Source organism: Heteronotia binoei, chromosome 16 (assembly GCF_032191835.1).
Source record: "Heteronotia binoei isolate CCM8104 ecotype False Entrance Well chromosome 16, APGP_CSIRO_Hbin_v1, whole genome shotgun sequence".
NCBI classification, from domain to species: Eukaryota; Metazoa; Chordata; class Lepidosauria; order Squamata; family Gekkonidae; genus Heteronotia; species Heteronotia binoei.
Genome location: NC_083238.1, coordinates 7,089,978 through 7,108,962, shown reverse-complemented (window position 1 = coordinate 7,108,962; position 18,985 = coordinate 7,089,978). Strand labels below are relative to the sequence as shown.

Below are 18,985 nucleotides of genomic sequence, written 5' to 3'. Positions count from 1 at the left end.
CCTCCCACTCCACTATCTGCAAATAAAGGCTGGGAATAGTCTTCACATCTTAAGAGATAAGATGTGTTCCCTTTGAACTGCTATGTGTTAGAACGTCGGGGGAGTGGGGGAAGCCCATACTTCTCTGAACTATTTAATGATGTCAGTGATTCTTACTTTCACTTCTGGCAAGGCCTCCATAAGGAAAAGGTCTGAACTTGTAACTTATCAATAAAGCTTCACCTGCGTTTGCATAGTGGAAGTCTATCTGAGTGCTACTTGGCAAAGTCTCACACCATGCTAGCTGGTTGGCTTGCATCCAGGGCAAGGGTGGCTCACTCAGCATAAGGTAAAGAGGTAGTCAGAGGTATGCCCTTGTCACAAGCTGTAAATAATCAATAAAGTGGCCTTTCTTTAATTCCAACTCTTATGTCTGCCTCTTCATTCCAACTCAGGAGGGGAACAGATTATCTACTGATAATCTGGTCAGCAAGCAAGCCGTATCTGTGATAGGTGACTCAAACCTGGCAAAACAAATGATTTATATTCTAACAAAGCAACCAGAAATGATAAAGATATTGTATTTCAGGCAAACTATAGCTAGCTGAAGACAGCCTTAAACAAAACCAAGCTTGCAATTCATAGTGATTCTGTTAGAGACAACATTCATAAAGGGGAAATGAAATTATCCTGGCAAAATCCTTTTTTCATCCTCACAGAATAGGCATGGAGTGGGGGAATAAGATGTTAAAAATAAAGATTATTAATTGTTGCTAAATTGATAAAGCATTTTAAACAGCAGGAAAATGATTGCCAATTCAGCGCTACATTTTCATTTTTATTAAAAACAAACCCTGAAACATGCAGATTTCTGAACCCAGAGAGAGGTTGCTTTAAACCAGTAAAGAATTGTTGTGAGAGGTGGTTCACTGAGTGACAATAAAACAGGGGGAAATAACTGGCAAATAAGATTGCTAGATCTTTTTAATTAGGAGCACAGATTAGTGAAAGTCAGAGATTCCTGATGGGTTCTCCTGAGGAAGTGTGAAGAGCATATAAAATAGTTAACAGAGTGAAACTACCACTTCTTAGGCACTTTAGATGGAAACCTTCCCAGCTGTGAAGCTTGAACACAGCAGCATAGAACCTTCCTGGATCAGACCAAGGATCCATCTACTCTAGCATCTTGTTTCCAATGAATACCCCCCTGATAGTTCTAAGAAGCCACAACAATAATTTACCTGATGCTGCCTTTGCAGCCTTGGGGCAGGGAAGCTGGAAGAGGTGGCCATGTCAGACTTCTGCTTGACTGCATGCTCAGGGTTGGTGGGCAGGATTCCGCAGAGTCAGAGACTGTCACCATCACATCAGGAGGGATGGAGTCATGGATGGGCTAGAAGCTCCTCCTGCCCACCCCTCCTCTAGTTGGCTCTTGCCCTGTTTCATGTGGCTTTTCCCTCCCAACCTCCATGCATCTCTGTTGTTGTGGGTTGTATTGCGCTTTCCCATGTTTGTTCTTTGTCACAGCTTTCAGGTGGTTTGGGCACTGGGATGGATCCTTCCTGGGGGGGAGCTGAGCTTGTATACCTGCCCCCCTAATTTGGAGACTCTCTTAAAGGGGTCTTTAGTTGGAGCCAATTCAGCAGTCTGCCCAGCTTGGGAGCTGCTGCAGGGCTGTCACTACCAGGTGGCATGGGAACCACACAGCAGGCGGAATCCATGTGGATCCCGGGGTTGCCACTCCATTATTTCACCCTGAGAAGGTGGGCGGGGGTAGAGTTATCGGGTGGCAAGCGGGTCGCCTGATTCAGGATCTGCAACCATGCTATGCCAATGCTCCTGCTATGTAATGGCCTTACTTTATCCAAACACAAGATTATCCTTCTCCTTCACTACCTCTATGCCCCTAGGCCCATGGACGCACAAGAAGATCATGAAGGCAACAGAGTAGTTTTGCAGTAGTTTTCTAGTTTTATTATGCCACTGTACATGGGGCTGGCTTTGGAATCTGTTTGAAAATTACAGTTTGCATATAATGCTGTAGCCAGAATCTTGACTGGTATGGGTTGTAGGGACCATAAGAACATAAGCGAAGCCATGTTGGATCAGGCCAATGGCCCATCCAGTCCAACACTCTGTGTCACACAGTGGCCAAAAAACACAAACTAACAAGTGTCATCAGGAGGTTCACAAGTGGGTCTAGAAGCCCTTCCACTTTGCCGCCCCCCCCCCAAGCACCAAGAATACAGAGCATCACTGCCCCAGAGTGTTCCAATAATATGCTGTGGCTAATAGCCACTGATGGACCTCTGCTCCATATTTTTATTCAGTCCCCTCTTGAAGCTGGCTATGCTTGCAGCTGCCACCACCTCCTGTGGCAGTGAATTCCACATGTTAATCACCCTTTGGGTGAAGAAGTACTTCCTTTTATCTATTTTAACCCGACTGCTCAGAAATTCATTGAATGCCCACGAGTTCTTGTATTGTGAGAAAGGGAGAAAAGTACTTCTTTCTCTACTTTCTCCATCCCATGCATAATCTTGTAAACCTCTATCATGTCACCCCGCAGTCGACGTTTCTCCAAGCTAAAGAGCCCCAAGCGTTTTAACCTTTCTTCATAGGGAAAGTGTTCCAAACCTTTAATCATTCTAGTTGCCCTTTTCTGCACTTTTTTCAATGCTATAATATCCTTTTTGAGGTGCAGTGACCAGAATTGTACACAGTATTTCAAATGAGACCATACCATTGATTTATACAGGGACATTATGAAACTGGCTGATTTGTTTTCAGTTCCCTTCCTAATAATTCCCTGCATGGCGTTGGCCTTTTTTATTGCAGTCGCACACTGTCTTGACATTTTTGGTGAGTTATCTACCATGACCCCAAGATCTCTCTCTTGGTCAGTCTCTGCCAGTTCACACCCCATTAACTTGTATTTGTAGCTGGGATTCTTGGCCCCAATGTGCATTACTTTGCACTTGGCCACATTGAACCTCATCTGCCACATTGACGCCCACTCACCCAGGCTCAACAGATCCCTTTGGAGTGCCTCAGAATCCTCTCTGGTTCTGACCACCCTGAACAATTTAGTGTCATCTGCAAACTTGGCCATTTCACTGCTTACTCCCAACTCCAAATCATTAATGAACAAGTTAAAGAGCATGGGACTCAGTACTGAGCCCCGCAGCACTGCACTGCTTACCGTCCTCCAGTGCAAAGACTGCCCATTTATACTCTATGCTTCCAATTAATTAGCCAGTTTTTTTATTCACAAGAGGACCTGTCCTTTTACTCCATGACTCTCAAGCTTACTAAGGATCTTTTGATGAGGAACTTAATCAAAAGCTTTTTGGAAGTCAAGGTAAACAACATCTATTGGGTCCCCTTTGTCCACATGTTTGTTCACCCCCTCAAAGAACTGTAACAGGTTAGTGAGGCAAGATCTTCCATAAGAACATAAGATAAGCCATGTTGGATCAGGCCAACGGCCCATCCAGTCCAACACTCTGTGTCACACAGTGGCAAAAAATTTTATATACACACATACACTGTGGCTAATAGCCACTGATGGACCTGTGCTCCATATTTTTATCTAAACCCCTCTTGAAGGTGGCTATACTTGTGGCCGCCACCACCTCCTGTGGCAGTGAATTCCACATGTTAATCACCCTTTGGGTGAAGAAGTATAAGAACATAAGAACCCATGCTGAGTCTTCCTCAATAACTTGTGTTCATCAATGTGCCTACTCATTCTGTCCTTGGTAATGGTTTCTACCAACTTTCCCGGTATTGAAGTCAGACTGACTGGCCTGTAATTTCCCAGATCTCCTCTGGAACCCTTTTTAAAGATGGGGGTGACATTTTCTACTTTTCAGTCCTCAGGAACGGAGGCAGATTTCAATGAAAGATTACATATTTTTGTCAGGAGATCCACAAGTTCACCTTTGAGTTCTTTTAGAACTCTTGGATGTATGCCATCCGGACCTGGTGTTTTATTAATTTTTAATTTGCCAATCAGTTGTAGGTCCTCCTCTCTTGTCACCTCAATCTGACTCAGGTCTTTCAACACCCCTTCCAAAATTAGCGGTTCTGGAGCGGGCAAACACTTCTCATCTTCCACAGTGAAGACGGAGGCAAAAAATGCATTCAGCTTCTCAGCCATTTCCCTATCCTCCTTCAGTAATCCTTTTACCCCTTGGTCATCCAAGGGCCCCACTGCCTCCCTGGCTGCTTTCCTGCTTCTAATATATTTGAAGAAATTTTTATTGTTGGTCTTTATGTTTTTTGCAATATGCAATAGTCCCTTTTTGCCTGCCTGATCATATCCATATCCAGTCTAGTTCCATCTCCACTGGCTCCCAGTTTGCTTTCAAACCCAATTTAAGGTCCTGGTATTAACCTTTAAAATTCTATATGTCTTGTGGTTAGCATTCCTTAAGGGAACACCTTATCTATATGAACCTACTTATCTATTCTGGTCACCTTCAGAGGCCCTGTTTCAGGTATCCCTGTCATCTGAGACTAGATAAATTGCATCCTAAGAAATACCTTCTTGTTTGTGGCACCATAACTTTGGAACTCCCTCCCCAAGGATATTTGTCTGTCTCTCTCTATTGTCTTCTGCTAGTGTTTGTTGTTGTTATTTCGTTCGGCATGCCCTCATTAATTGCTGTTGACCTTCCTCCCTTGTTTTGGTGTTATGTGTGTACCATGTTTCTCTGCTTCCTCCCCCCACCCTTAGCTGAGTGGCTCCTTTTTCTTCTTTGTTTGTCTCCCCCAACCAATGTTTAAATGTATATAGATGCATTCAAACCCCGACTAAGATGCTGAGGAACTGAAAAACCCTTTGTTGATGATGATGTCACATGACAGGCTGATATTAATTCACAACATATGAACTGTTTTGTGTCACTTTTATGGGAATGTGGTCAAGTCAGACAGTCAGGTAGGTTTCAATTAAACCCAGCACGTGAAAAGGTAACAGAAGTGAGGCGAACTTCATAATAAGATTCCTAGTTTTAGTTATTTGTGTGGTCTCAGATTTTGGCAAGCTTTGCTCTGTTTGTGTGCACTCAAGGCTGAGCTGATGGACGCTTAGCTTGCATTTTCCATAAGATTGATGCTTTATTAAAAAATCTCCTTGTAAGCAAACCTGGATCTTGCATATCGTTTCCTTGGGATTTCTTCTGGAACATATCTAAACTTCATCGTGGTGTTCTTGAACTTCTTATGAAGGTCATATGCAATGAGAGGGAGACATCATTCCCTATGACTAGGAAAGTTGTCTTTAGGAGAAGGTCATGGAAGTGAAATACTTCCTTAACTGGCATTGGTGATAGTAGTTGTCACAGCAAAACCTCTCATGACCCCCCCTCTGATTAGCTCAGCTGATTGGACTCAGAGTCCTCAGGAGCCAAGGCCAGTGACTGAGGAGGGAAGGCCCAGTACTGTGGAGGTGCTTGCCAAAGTGGTACTGGCAGCACCAGTGGCCATAATGCCAGACCCTACTAGGGAAACCTCACCACTGGCCCCTGCCTTAGCTGCTAGGCCTCTTCTGGGCAGGAAGAGGGATATAAATCCAAAGGACTTGAACCTGGGCCTGTAGCAGTCAGGATCTCTCCCACTCTTCAGGAATGGTGGTGGCAAAAGGCCTAGGCTGAAATGGCACAAAGGAGGAGAAGTGGCAGACTAGTTGCACACAACCTAGGGTTGCCAAGTCCAATTCAAGAAATACCTGGGGACTTCGGGGGTGGAGCCAGGAGACTTTGAAAGTGGAGCCAGGAAATATTGGGGTGGAGCTATAAGCAAAGTTGTGACAAGCACAATTGAACTTTCAGGACACTGCTCCTGACAGACTGAGCACAGCGTGGCCCCGCGGCGCAGTTTTGCTCACTGACCCAGTGATCGGGCGGGAGGAGGGGGGCTTTAGAGAGCTGGAATGTGGCAGTAGAGCCGATTCCAGCATTGAAAACCAGGTGGCATGGGGAAGGATCAGGAGGGAGGAGAAGAAGGAGGCCAATAGAGGTCTGAACTGAACAGGAGGAGGTGTGGCTGGGAGGGGGGAGGCGCGGGGGCACAGAGCCGCAGGAGGGAGGTGAAGGGAAGAAAAATGGGGGGGCGGGCAGCAGCAGCGGTGGTGGCGGGTGGCAGTTGTGGCTGGTGGGGGAGGAGGCAGGCAAACTAGGTGCTTGCCTGGGGCACCGGGAGGGGGTGGGGAGCCCAATTTGGTGCCTCCACCCTCCTGGCGCCCTAGGCAACCACCTAGTTTGCCTAGTGGGTGAGCCAGCCCTGTGTGCAACCAATGGAGGGTCTGGGCTGCTTTCACAGCCACTGGGAGCAGCCATGTTATCCTGCCTGCTCCCCCCCCGCCCCCATTCAGTGTTAAAGACACAGACATACCATCCCAAAAGGAAGCCTTTCCAAGTGGAGTCTGAAACTTCCGGAGGTGGAAAGGCACATGGTGGGTTTTTCCCCCTTTGCCTTTTTTGATGCTTAACTCTCTCCATCTCCCAGTGTGTATGGTTGGGTAGATGTCAGTTGTTAGATGTTAGATGTTAGTTTGTAGTTGATTGTTTGTATCTATCTTGTTTGTGGTTTGTGAGAGATGATTGTTTATGTATTCTTTGTCTATTTTTATTTTATTTCTTTGTCTTTTCTTTTATTTGTATTATTTCTTCTTAATAAAACTTTAAAATTAAAAAAAAAAGGATTTAAGTTTGGCTTCAAGTAGAGCTATAAAAGAAGCACCGTGTTAAACTGTAATAACCAGGCACGCCCCCCCCCCCAAAAAAAAATGCCTGACTTCTTTAAGCTGTTGACCAACTTAAATCTTTCCCTCTTCCAGGTATTCCACCTGCAGGAGTCAGATAGGTTTGAATTCTGTAAAATATCAAGAGATTATGAAAGGCTCACATTCCTTAAACAGCAGCCTTCCAACTCGTTTTATATTTTCTTTCAGCAAAAAATATGTCAGAACATATTAAAAGACCCTTTGTTGGAAACCAAAATCATTTTGACACTCTGTCCACTTTAGTTGGGATAGATGGGTGTTGTGGGAATCAGACTCAAGATGAACAAGAAATAATTAGTGCAATGATAGTTTTTACCATACTGCTTTTGTGTGTTTCACAAGTTTTCAGCATGGTAACTCTGTTGGACACAGATGGTTATGCTTTCCATGGATTCAGCAACACATTTTCATGGTAAACTGAAGAAAATAATGCCCACTATCCATGTAATACTGCATATCAGTAGCAGAAATGTTACTTTAACAGACATGGGGTTTAGCCCTTCCACTGCAGGTACAACTGTTGGGGGATAACAGAGATCTTTTTTACTGCTTTCCCTTCAAGAGTTACATACAGACATTGTGACAATCCATCTCTTTACCTTCTAAAGGAAACAGGCTTTGGTTCAATCTATTTCCCACCAACCCACTCCTGGGAAGTAGATCAGGGACAAAATCTGGGGATCTACTCCCCAGACTCTGCTCTTGGGCGGGGAGTCAACACACCCTCAGGAATACAGTGAGGGCAAGGTGAAGATCTCCAATAGGTAGGGGAAATTCTCACAAATTGCTCTCCACCAGCGAAAGTGGTTTTCCGCAGGTTAAACTGCCCAGTCCATGAGCTCAAAGTCATGTCCCTGACTCAATGGAAGGGCATGTAGTAGATACAGTTTTCATAGATGTGTATGTAATGGCCTAAAATTCTTATTACTGCCCATCTATATTGGACACTGAGGGCGTTTTTGCACTGACCTTAATCAGCAGCGACGCCCCTCTTCACCGTGCAGGATCGGCGCGGATTTTGCACTAATTGCTGCGGAGCACCCGGAAGAGCCGGAAAGTCCCACGGCTTTTGCGGCGCAAATGGAAACCGCCAAAAACCAGTTTCCATTTGCGCCGCAAAAGCCGCAGGACTTTCTGGCTCTTCCGGGTGCTCCGCGGCAATTAGTGCGAAATCCGCGCTGATCCTACGCAGTGAAGAGGGGCGTCGTTGCTGATTAAGGTCAGTGCGAAAACGCCCTGAGTGTGAGAGAATTAGAGAAACCGAATCTCTATTGCCATGTGATGAATCCTTGTATTTTGTTTTTGTTTTTCTATCATTGAAATAAACTGTGATGGTCTGGGTCCAGTTTCTTATGTATTTGTGTTGATTAAAAAAGTGTAAAAAGCAGTCACTCAACAGGTCTGGTAGAAATTATAGTGCTGTTTTAATGTCTTTCATAGCAATGAGTTATACTATTATGGATGTAGCTGCAAACTATAATAACTTTGGCAGTATTCACATATAATGGCAAATTGTGATTTGTCAGTACAAAAACAAACCTTGGAAACTCTTGCATTTGTGCACTCTGTACCTTCCTGTTGCAGATCCTCACACATGCCTACTTCCCTGGCCAACCATAGATCCAAGCCCCATATGATTCTTGGTTTTATTGACTTCCAAACCAGAGTAGAACTGTGATTGGTATCAAAGTCAGGAAGTACAGCGATGAACCAAAGTGTCATTGAAAAGTAACAGCAAACTTTGGCTTGTGGGGAAAATAAACGCTCTGAGGAAGAGATGAGATGGGAATTCCGAAAGTGCATCTCTGTAACCATGGTGAAGTTTTATCATTGTCTTAAAAGGGAGATCAGTTGTATGATTTTTAAAATATATATATATATTGTTTTTCTGATATATAAACAAATAACTGTAATGCACTACGTTGAAAGAAAGAATTCCATTTCCCCCCTGCACAATATGTCCAATTAACATTTTTGGGAGAAGCTTTCCCTGTAGCCCTGGTGTGGCCAAACTGCAGCTCAGGAGCTACATGTGGATCTTTCACACATATTGGGTGCGGTCACACTCACCATTAAATCCATCTGCAATGCGCCTCTATTATAAGCCGCACAACCAATTTTCCGATCAGACAACAGCCAGGCTCCCGTTCTATCCCATGTGGGTCCCGTCGCTGTTCGATCAGAGTGCTCTACCGGACATCATTTCATGAGATGTCAATCTACATTAGCGCAGGTGCAGTGATGCCCGCTATCTGCAGCGCGTCGCTTTTAAATGGGTCGGATCACTAACAGTTTTGCTAGTCCGTTGGCACTACTTTTCCAGCACGAGCACTGTGTGTGCAGAAAAAAACCCAGGAATTCAAATAAGTTCACATCTAGTTCACATCTACTTTCAAAAATGAGTTTTGTTTCCGGACATGGGGCGGGTAAATGATTTATTGAGCCAACATTCGCTCGCTCATTCACTGGCGCAGTGATATCACTTGCAGGGGGCTTTGGGCGGGAAGCAGTGGTGCGCTTCCGACGAGTCGCCAATGATGGCGCGTTCAAACAGAGAAATTCCGCTCAGGAACCATCAGAAGAATTTTGTTCCTGATTTAAAGCAGTATCAAATTAGTCCGTGCCCCAGTCGTCTCAACACGGGACTCGAACGAGCTAACCACCATCCGCAGATGCTGACATTTGGACAACCACTTAAAATCCGACATGCTTCCGGACTCCACTCATGCCCGTAGCGGGATTTTATGAACGTCTTTCCTCACCCATTGTGTGGCTCTCGAAGCCACCACTACCCTGTTGACCAGCTTAAGAAGGCATTTGTCTTTTTAATCACTTCTCTGAACCAAGCCAACTGGCAGCTTGGAGAATGCATTTAAAGTTAAAGTTACTTTATTTCCACTTCTCCCTCCACATCTATTTGTCTTCCTCCCCTCCCCTCCCCCAAACATCTGACATTAATGTCTTTCAGCTCTCAGACATCTTACATTTATTCTATGTGGCTCTTATGTTAAGCAAGTAGCCTATGGATAATTTTACTTCATGTTTTCTATTTTTTTTCTTTCAAATTAAAATGTAATATCAGATGGCTATATGATGATATTGGATTTATATCCTGCCCTATACTCTGAATCTCAGAGTCTCAGAGCAGTCACATTCTCCCAACCCCCCAGAAGAGATACCCTGTGAGGTAGGTGAGGCTGAGAGAGCTCTTATAGCAGCTGCCCTTTCAAGGACAACTTCTGTGAGAGCTATGACTGACCCAGGGACATTCCATTAAGCACAAGTGGAGGAGTGGGAAATCAAACCCGGTTCTCCCAGATAAGAGCCCACTCACTTAACCACTGCACCAAACCAGTACTCTTGTTGCCTTACCCCTCCTGCAGTAGAACAGATCACAGAAGTAATTTAACAGTGGTTCACACTGAACAGCTAGAATAGAAACACCCTTGGGAAGAGAATGATTATCAGTCTTGCATACATATATGCCAAGGCTGAATAGCTACTGATGTGCCTCAGAAATACATATTAGGTCAGAAGTGTTGAGCTTAATCTCTGCCTGTGCATACTTCATAAGACCTTTCTCCATGCCGTATAGAGCTAGCCTGTGGTAGCTTTAGGGGATTAAGTATATGTAATTTAACTGAAACTGCTTCTGCTGTCTGTGTTGAAGCTGAAATTTGTTAGTATTTATGAGAAGCAAAATAATTTTTGGTGTGATTTTCTGGTGTCCTAGGGTTGCCCGCCCCCAGGTTTTCCCCACTTCTGGAAGCTTTGATTCACCGCTGGCCAGCTGGTTGATAGGGGAAACCCTACCTCAAATGGCGATATCTCTGTGGAATGTCCCTGACACTATGACATCACTTCTGGGTGACATCATCATACTGTAACATCATCATGCTGGGTACATCACATGGGGACACTTATATTTGGGCAACCTTTATGGTTTTGAGGGCAACAAACCATAGAATTTTGCCCAAATACCAGAGCATCCCCATGATGGTATCACTTGTGGGTGTCCCCATCACTTGTGGGTATCCCCATGATATGATGGTATCACTTGTGGGTGATGTCATCACATTGTGACATTCCCACCCACCTCCAGAATGCCCCCTAAATCCCCTCACTGGATGGGCAAGGGAACCTGGAAACCCTATGTCCTTCTAGGTTAGTGACAACCCTGCCACCAAAATTATGCTGAAAGCAGTGTTCTTTCTCGGATGTTGGCTTTAGGTATTTTACATTGTGGCACCTTAGGGCGTTTTCGCACTGACCTTAATCGGCAGCGACGTCCCTCTTCACAACGCAGGATCTGCGCGGATTTCGCACCAATTGGTGTGGAGCACCCGGAAGAGCCGCCAAGTCCCGTGGCTTTTGCGGCGCAAATGGAAACCGCCAAAAACCAGTTTCCATTTGCGCTGCAAAAGCCACGGGACTTTGCGGCTCTTCCGGGTGCTCCGCAGCAATTGGTGCGAAATCCGCGCAGATCCTGCGCGGTGAAGAGGAACGTCGCTGCCGATTAAGGTCAGTGCGAAAATGCCCTTAGAGACTAACAAAATGGTATTTCAGCTTTCTGTGAATCCTCAGTTTTCATTCATTTCAATCTAGGAAGCTGGAAGAACCAAGCATTCTCATGAAATGCAGAAAGTACAGAGTGAATATAAATATATAAAATTTCAGGTCTTTTCAGGACGAAATACAAAGGCTAGTTAACTAGTTAATACTAAGTTAGTTAATACCTGTAATGAACGGGGAGTCAGAAGCTTCATTAAGTCACAGTCATAGAGAAATAATCGTACTATACTTGCAGTCCTAGAGAAAGCTACACCCCTCCAAAGATGTAACCCTGCTTAGGATTGTAGCTTAAGTCTTGGTTCAACTTGCAGAGGGTATTGATGCATTTGCAGATATAAATTTGTAATGTTGAAATTAATATCAAAATGTCATGCCGCTTGGCCCATATAGTGAGGAACATGATCTTGCTTTTCTGCATCTCCACAAAAGATGCAGAAAGAAATTCTTAATGGTCTGGGGATACGGAACATCTCTGCTGGCATAGAGAAGGATTGACTGTCCGACAGCCAGGGTGACTAAGATCAACTCACTAGGATACTTCTCTAGTAGATGGGATGGGTTTCAGATTTCTCTTTTATAGTGATGGAACATAAGATTGATCTAGTGGCTTGTACAAATCTGTCTCAAACATAGTAAGGAAGCCTGCACAGACAAGTCTGTAAATGCTCGTCTCTGCTGGAACCTTTTCTTCAGTGTCATGTTTGTAGTAGGTGAGAAATGCAGTTACATCTTTCTTCCCCAAATAAGAAAGCGAGACTCCTCTGCTAACATTTTGCTATCTCTTTTCAGAACTGTTACCAGAATGCAAACAAATGCAATGCCAGTTCAGATGTGCTATATTCAGGAATGGAACTGCATGCTACTGTGAAGATGGCTATGAAGTTGGAACTGATGGGAAAACCTGCCAAGGTAAACCTATTATACTACTGTTGCATATTAAAATACTAATCTTGAGATAGATTCTGTGAAGCGGACTCTAAATTAATATCATCAAGAATTTACAGTTAGGATCTAATTTTAGAAGACCTTGTAGAGATTAAATATTTGTTTTTAATTTGATGTTTTAAATATTATATTTGTTTGCCATGATTTTTGGTCTAAATGGTGAGTAATTAAAGATTGAGAATTATGTGTCATGAGAGCATTAAGACCCTGGAGATGCATACAAGTGCAGCCATAAAATTTTAGGTCACCCTGCTTTGGGGTTTTAGACAAGACATGAACATCCATGCATCAACTTTTATTACTGACAAATGTCTGTATTATAGATTACAATGTGACAAAAACACAACAACAGAGGCAACTCAGTAAGGGGCCCACAGGGCAAATAGAATGACTCATGCAAATTAATTAAGCCATATCCCACAAAGGAAGGCAGAAATTGCCAGTTTAATGGGCCAACCTAATGGGAAGAGAAACAGAAAGAGAAAAATGCATCTTAATTGTCACCAAATTGCCAGTTGAGTCATTTCAAAGGTAATTTGATTGGGTCTCAATACCATTGCTACCCCATCTTATCTCTAGATGTGGCATTTTGTTCATGTCATTGATTACTGTGGAAGGGAGCACTTAAGTGGGTAAGGGACACATGGGAAAGGGTAAGCCTGCTTCCTGACTTATATGAGGTAACAGACTTTTTATGTTCTCTGAGCAAACCTTAAAGCAGCTGTTTCAGGTAATGTCACCAGCCTGATGTTGGCTGCATTGTTCAGACATCATGGCTACAGACTCAGAAAGGCATCTTTATTTAGATGTGTGGTTTTGCTTAACGGCATTAATTGATGGTTGCTAAAAGAAAGCAGTTCTTTCTTTTGTTCTATAACTGCACTGTTTCCTTCAGATTTCAATGAATGCAAGCTATATGGAATCTGCAGCCAAACCTGTGAAAATATAGATGGATCATACAGCTGTAGCTGTGTGGAAGGCTATCTTCTTCAGCCAGACAAAAAGTCTTGCAATATTAAAAGAGGTAAGCAGAGACAGTTCGTTATATGCATTGACTTCCTTGGTTCTTTTGGATTTCTCACTTTTCCTCTGTAGATGAAATGCATTGCGTAGATTCCACAGAACAGAAATAAAATATCTGTCTTTCTGCAATTCTGATATATAGCTGGAAAGCCATAGAGAACCTTCCAAGATGTCTCCTGCAGAACAGGTTAACAATTTGCCCTTGAACCTTTGCTATAGAGTGAAAAGGTTTCTTTTTGGTCATATACTATTAAAAAAAACAATTAACTAACTTGAATGAAGGATTCCACTCAGCTAAGATTAATGGAGCTGTCAGCTCTCTCCTTCACTTAAATCTCATGTGATGTTTTCCCCCAGCAGAGACAACTGTTTAGAATAATTTAAGATCACCTTAAATTAAATTATCAGGAGGTAATTATTCCCTTTGGATGTTAGACTGGAGACTCTGCCTTGCTCTGCTCAACATCTCAGGAGGGTTGATTTCATGATATTAATAAAATGCCTTATTAGATAATTAATGCATTTTCTCATTAGCAATAATAAACTAAGCTTTTAAAGGAATTAGTATGTTTGATTTAATGAAACCAAATTGAAGGAAGGATTTCCTTAGTTATTTGACTCTGAAGCCTTTTTTTTGCTTGTTTTCTCTGTAATCTTCTCACCATCAGCATGCATAACAACCCAAATGGGCTTGTATCTTTTATAATTTTACCCCCTCCCATGGACTAATTTTGATGGTGTGCCAAGGTAGGGATGGGCATGAACTGGCAAACAAACTAAAGTTTGTGCTTTGTCAAGTCAAGTTCATGACAGGTCAACTGGCACAAACATTCAATGAACTTTGAAGCTGTTCACACAGGTTCATTGTGGTTTGTGAATGGATACTTTTCCAGAAAGACTACCTCTGCTCAATCAAGATGTTCACCCTACTTTCCCTTTGAGTTTGGTGTTGCTAACTTGTTCCTGAGCCATTTCAGAGACTCCTGTAACTATAGCAATGCCAGCAAAAGAGGACTAGCATCAAACCACAGAAAACCCACAGTAGAAAGTGAAGGGGGCATTTTTTCAAGCCCAGTACAACCAGTTTAGTGTTCAGAATGCCCAGAAGAATCCAGTACGACTGTGGCAATGCAAGCTTAAAAGGACTGATCAATCTCAAATCACATTGTCATAAGAGATCTAAGTGAGGTGGATTTTGCAAACTCTGCAAGAAAATGGGAACACAAGGGAGCACCAACAAAGGAGGGGGGACCCTCTTGAAACTAACAAAGACAGTGGAGAAATCCTGAGAAGAACGTTCTGAACCCATGCCTGTCATTTCCCCAGAAAGCACTTTCCTGGGGTCACCTTCTTTGGGGGGCTTTAACTCAGATCCCACAAATTCAATTCTCATAATTTTTGGAGGGCAGGTAGTGGAGAGTTAGCCAGATATCCTCTGTGAGCTTGGTGTATCTAGCAGGCTGGAAGGCCATTCTGCTGGGTCACGAACCCCAAAAACTGAGCCAGTTCATTTGACACCTAGAAGTTTGCAATGGTTTGTGGTTTGCAAACCAGGTGCACAACAAACCATGAACTCAACTAGATTTTGACTATTGTACAAAGGCCTTTTGGTATGAACCAACAATGAAATGTAGTTTTACTAGTTGATTTGTTATACCAGAAAGAGGACATCTAGAGGGCAAAATCTTCTGGGTAAACTTCACATTGCTACTGAAATTTGTTATACTATATATTTGAAACTGAAATGAATGTTGTATCAGGGCATTGTCTGTCTCTAGTAATGCTGTAGAGTATGATTAAAGGTATTGATAAGACCAAGAAATAAGACTTGTTTCGATTTCATATTGATCCCCAGAGCACAGCAATGGATTTTAAATAAAGCAATATAATGAAAAAATGGCTATGAAGCATAAATCTATTTTAATTTATTCCAGCTTCCATTACTGAGAAATGTTATTTTAATAGGATTTAGCAGGTGTCACTGCTGATACAGTAACATAAAATATTCACAACTGGCAATTTACTACAAATAAGCAGTGATTCTCTAGCTTTACTTTAACATAGTGTTTTTAATGAGGGAATTGTTTGTCAGAATAAAAGAAAGAGTCAGTCATATTAGAGCTGCTGAGGTCACATATAAAATACCCAGTCACCAATTCATTCTATGAGACCAAACATTTCATCCAAGAGGCAGTAAATATAATAAGTATAGCATTCTTCTTCTTTTTTGAGAAAGGGAAATTCTTTTTTTCAGTGGTCACAAACTTGAGGACTTAGTTTAAGGTACTTGGTTTAGCAGAAGGTGGTCCCCCTAACACACCAAGGAATGCTCAGAGGGCTTAGAGGACCTGGGATAGGTGCAGTCTTGGGAACTAGGCTGTTATTCCCTGTGAGGTGTAAAAATAATACATTTAACCTATTCATTGCTTTAAGGCTTAAGCAATCATATAAGCCTTAAATTAGCATTTATTCCATTTCACACACCAGCAACTAGATATAATATTTAATTTATTGGGTTAGGGGCAGCTTTCATTATATCACCATTATCTGTTGAGATTCAATGTCATATTCTGCTCTAATTGCATGATCAAGATTTAAAAATACATTAAAAGATAAACAGCTTCCCCCAAATAAAAATATGTATTATATTTATTTTTGTTGGATTTCCATGGATGCACAGCAGAACAACACTGCTTTTTAATAACAGACAGCTCTCCCTCCTTCCATCTTGATTCTTGGTGTTCTGGGAAAAAATGTATTTTTAAGCATTCCATTTTTTAGTACATTACAGGAGAGTTCATTATCTATTTCAGAAGAAGGGTGGAATGGGCTTGTTCTTAATGGGAAGTTATTTGGGTGTCTACCAATGCTCACTCTAAGCTGTGGAGTCTTGCGAGCAAAACTTCTACTTTGTGAGCAACTTGCATTAAAGCTGTGAGTTACTGCATAAATTAGATTGCTCTGGGGCCATTTGTCCTGAGATAAAAATTTGAGCCAGAAGCTAAAAAGCTGTGAGCTAGCTCACATTAACTCAGCTTAGAGGGAACACTGGTGTCTACTGTTCTGATGGACCCTGTGAGGCCAACACTGAGCTGCAGAAGCTCAGATAGCACCACAGGGACTGTTCACCTTGTATGTAAGCTTGCTCATTGCCCCTTCCTGTGTCTTTTTAGCATTCCAGACCACCTTTGTTTCTACAACATCAAAACAAAACAACAAATTCAGCATAATTTTAAGTCAATTATTTTATTTTTCATTTATATTCATGCTTGCATTCCATATTTTTTAAAAAAGATTGAAAGAACCAGGAGTGAATGTCTATTGCATTTGAAATTGAAAGTTTTTATAGAGATTAGAGTTCATCTGAAGTTCTTATTGTAATTTGTTCCCACAACACAATCCTAAATAGAATTACATCCTTTTAAGTCAATGGTTTTAGAAGGGTGAAATATAGTTTAGTATTACACTGTTGGAGTTCTGTATTATCTGGTGGAACCAATTAACTTAAGGGAATCCCCAGCCCATTTAGCTTCCAAATATTCAGAGCATTCTGCATTTTAGATTTTCCACAGCTTTCACTTATTTCAGTGCATTTGTGTCTCTGCCCTCTACAGTACTGTGACACATCTATGTATTAATAAAACACTGCAAAAAAAAAAACCCCTTGTTCTGATTGTATGTATAATAGTACCAAAAGTATTTCAGTGTGGTGTATTCCTGATATACATATGAATGCTTGTGCTTTGAAAAAGCAGTGTAAAAAAGTAATACAGTTGTACCAGTGTTCTTTGGGCATGTGATTTTACGAGTGTAAATATCTGTTTGGTAGCTCTGAGATTTTAGTGAAGCTGGCTACATTTAGTATGATGTTAGTTAGTAAATAGTCAAGACTTTGAAGTAAGTAATATCACTCCAATGTCAAAATTTCCTGGGAGTTACTCAGATAGTTTTGCTATGTAAATAGTCCATGCCTGAACTTTATAAACTATATATATTGATTTGGAGAGGATGCTGAAAGTGGCTATCCAGCAACAGAAATGACACTGTAATTTGCCCTGCACTAACAAAGAAACAATGGTATTGTAACTTATGGCATTAGTAATTTCTTTATGCACTGGGGAAAAGAAGAATTCCTCATTCCATAAAACATTTTTTTAGTTATGCAAGTAACATCTTGAACTTCTTAATGTGGTTTCAAAACACATTTTAGTTAATTAGATGCTGCAGTAGCTATGATAATGTTTCTTAAAAGTATGCTATATACCGCATCTTTTTTTAAAAAGTTCATAGTTACTAACTCCAATGCACGAGTTTGTCTAGAGTCAATGGAACTTATCTTTGCTTATCTCAGGATGGGATGAAACTTTTCTTTATGAAAAAAAAAATGAGACATGGTTTTTCTAAAGGTATAAAATCTTTATTCTTTAACAGGATTTTTGAAAGACTGTATTAAAGTCTATGCAAGAAAAAGAATATTTAAAAAATTGATTTAAATTTTAGCTTCTGAAAAAGTTGCTCATCTTGCAAAAAGCTCATGCAAGGTCTTATATATAGCAGATCTATAGGAAAATGGAGTATAATGAAAGAAAGAGGGACATAAAAAAGTTTCTGCTCTGCTCAATCTTTTTCATGACTGTGTTTCTATCCCTTCAAAAAAGACATTCAGCACAAATTGACTTTATACATATAATGCTCTTGTGAGGAAAGCACACTGAATTAAAGTTTTAGGTCTTCTAATCTACATTGCTCTTTTTTAAAAGGCATATCTTATTTTAAAGATATTTTTGTTTTCTTTCATATCCTTAGTGTCCCCCCCCCTGCCCCATTGTCTTGGTGTTAATCCTTCTACAGTTTTCCCATCCTGCTGATATTCCTGTTATTGTACTTCAAATTTCAAAGCTGATTGTAACATTTTTAGGGTTTTAAATACCTTTCTTGTAGAAAAGACTTCTATGGAAGGTGAGAGCACCTCCTCTGACACTTGTAAAGATTTCTTCAGCAATAGAATTGCAAACGATGGTGGCAGTGTGAGAGGAAAGCCTGGTTTCTTATGTGTTGTGACACTGTTTATTGATCTGAAGTTAAAGTAAAAAATGGATAGGAAGGGAATACAAGTCTTTCATCATTTAACCACAGTCAAGGAGAAAACTAATACTCTTTGAGCAAGAGGGATATAATTAGTCCTTCTTTATTCATGGGTTAGAGGTGTGCTAGTTTCATGTCTCATTAAAACACCAAGCATAGCATCATTATTTGGACATTTTAAAACACATTTAGCCTAATTATATTCCCCTTGAAGCATGATACAGCTTGGAAATTCAGCAAAGCAGATCTGTATTAATGTGTTCAAAAACACTACAGAAATGCTTCAATTGTTTATCTTCTTTTGTTTCGCATAAAGCCTCAGGTACTTTACGTCAGAGACCTTGTTTAAACCTGAGATGGAGTACAAAAAGTAGCGTCGCTAAAGAGAGTAGAATGCTTGCAAAAAGAAAAGAGGTCACTAGAGAGGGAATAGGAACAGAGCAAGGTGTTTTAAGGAAGGAAAATGAGAGGAGGGCTATAAGGTTGCAAGGTAGGTAGTAAATGCAGAGCATGTAATTGCTTGATATGTTAAGGACATAATTCACCAGGATTCCCAAGTAAGCAAGCCTCTGTGAATGCATATGAACTATG

At 41.5% G+C, this 18,985-nt stretch overlaps 1 protein-coding gene across 1 annotated transcript in view; it reads left to right on the top strand.

The window, feature by feature from the left end:
• The window catches only part of LRP1B (LDL receptor related protein 1B), a 1,229,602-nt gene that overhangs the window by 438,306 nt on the left and 772,311 nt on the right, over positions 1-18,985 (top strand). Inside the window, exons 4-5 of the mRNA XM_060257450.1 lie at positions 12,131-12,250; positions 13,182-13,310. Of these exons, the coding sequence (XP_060113433.1) occupies positions 12,131-12,250; positions 13,182-13,310 (249 nt within the window). The remainder of the gene's footprint in view (positions 1-12,130; positions 12,251-13,181; positions 13,311-18,985) is intronic.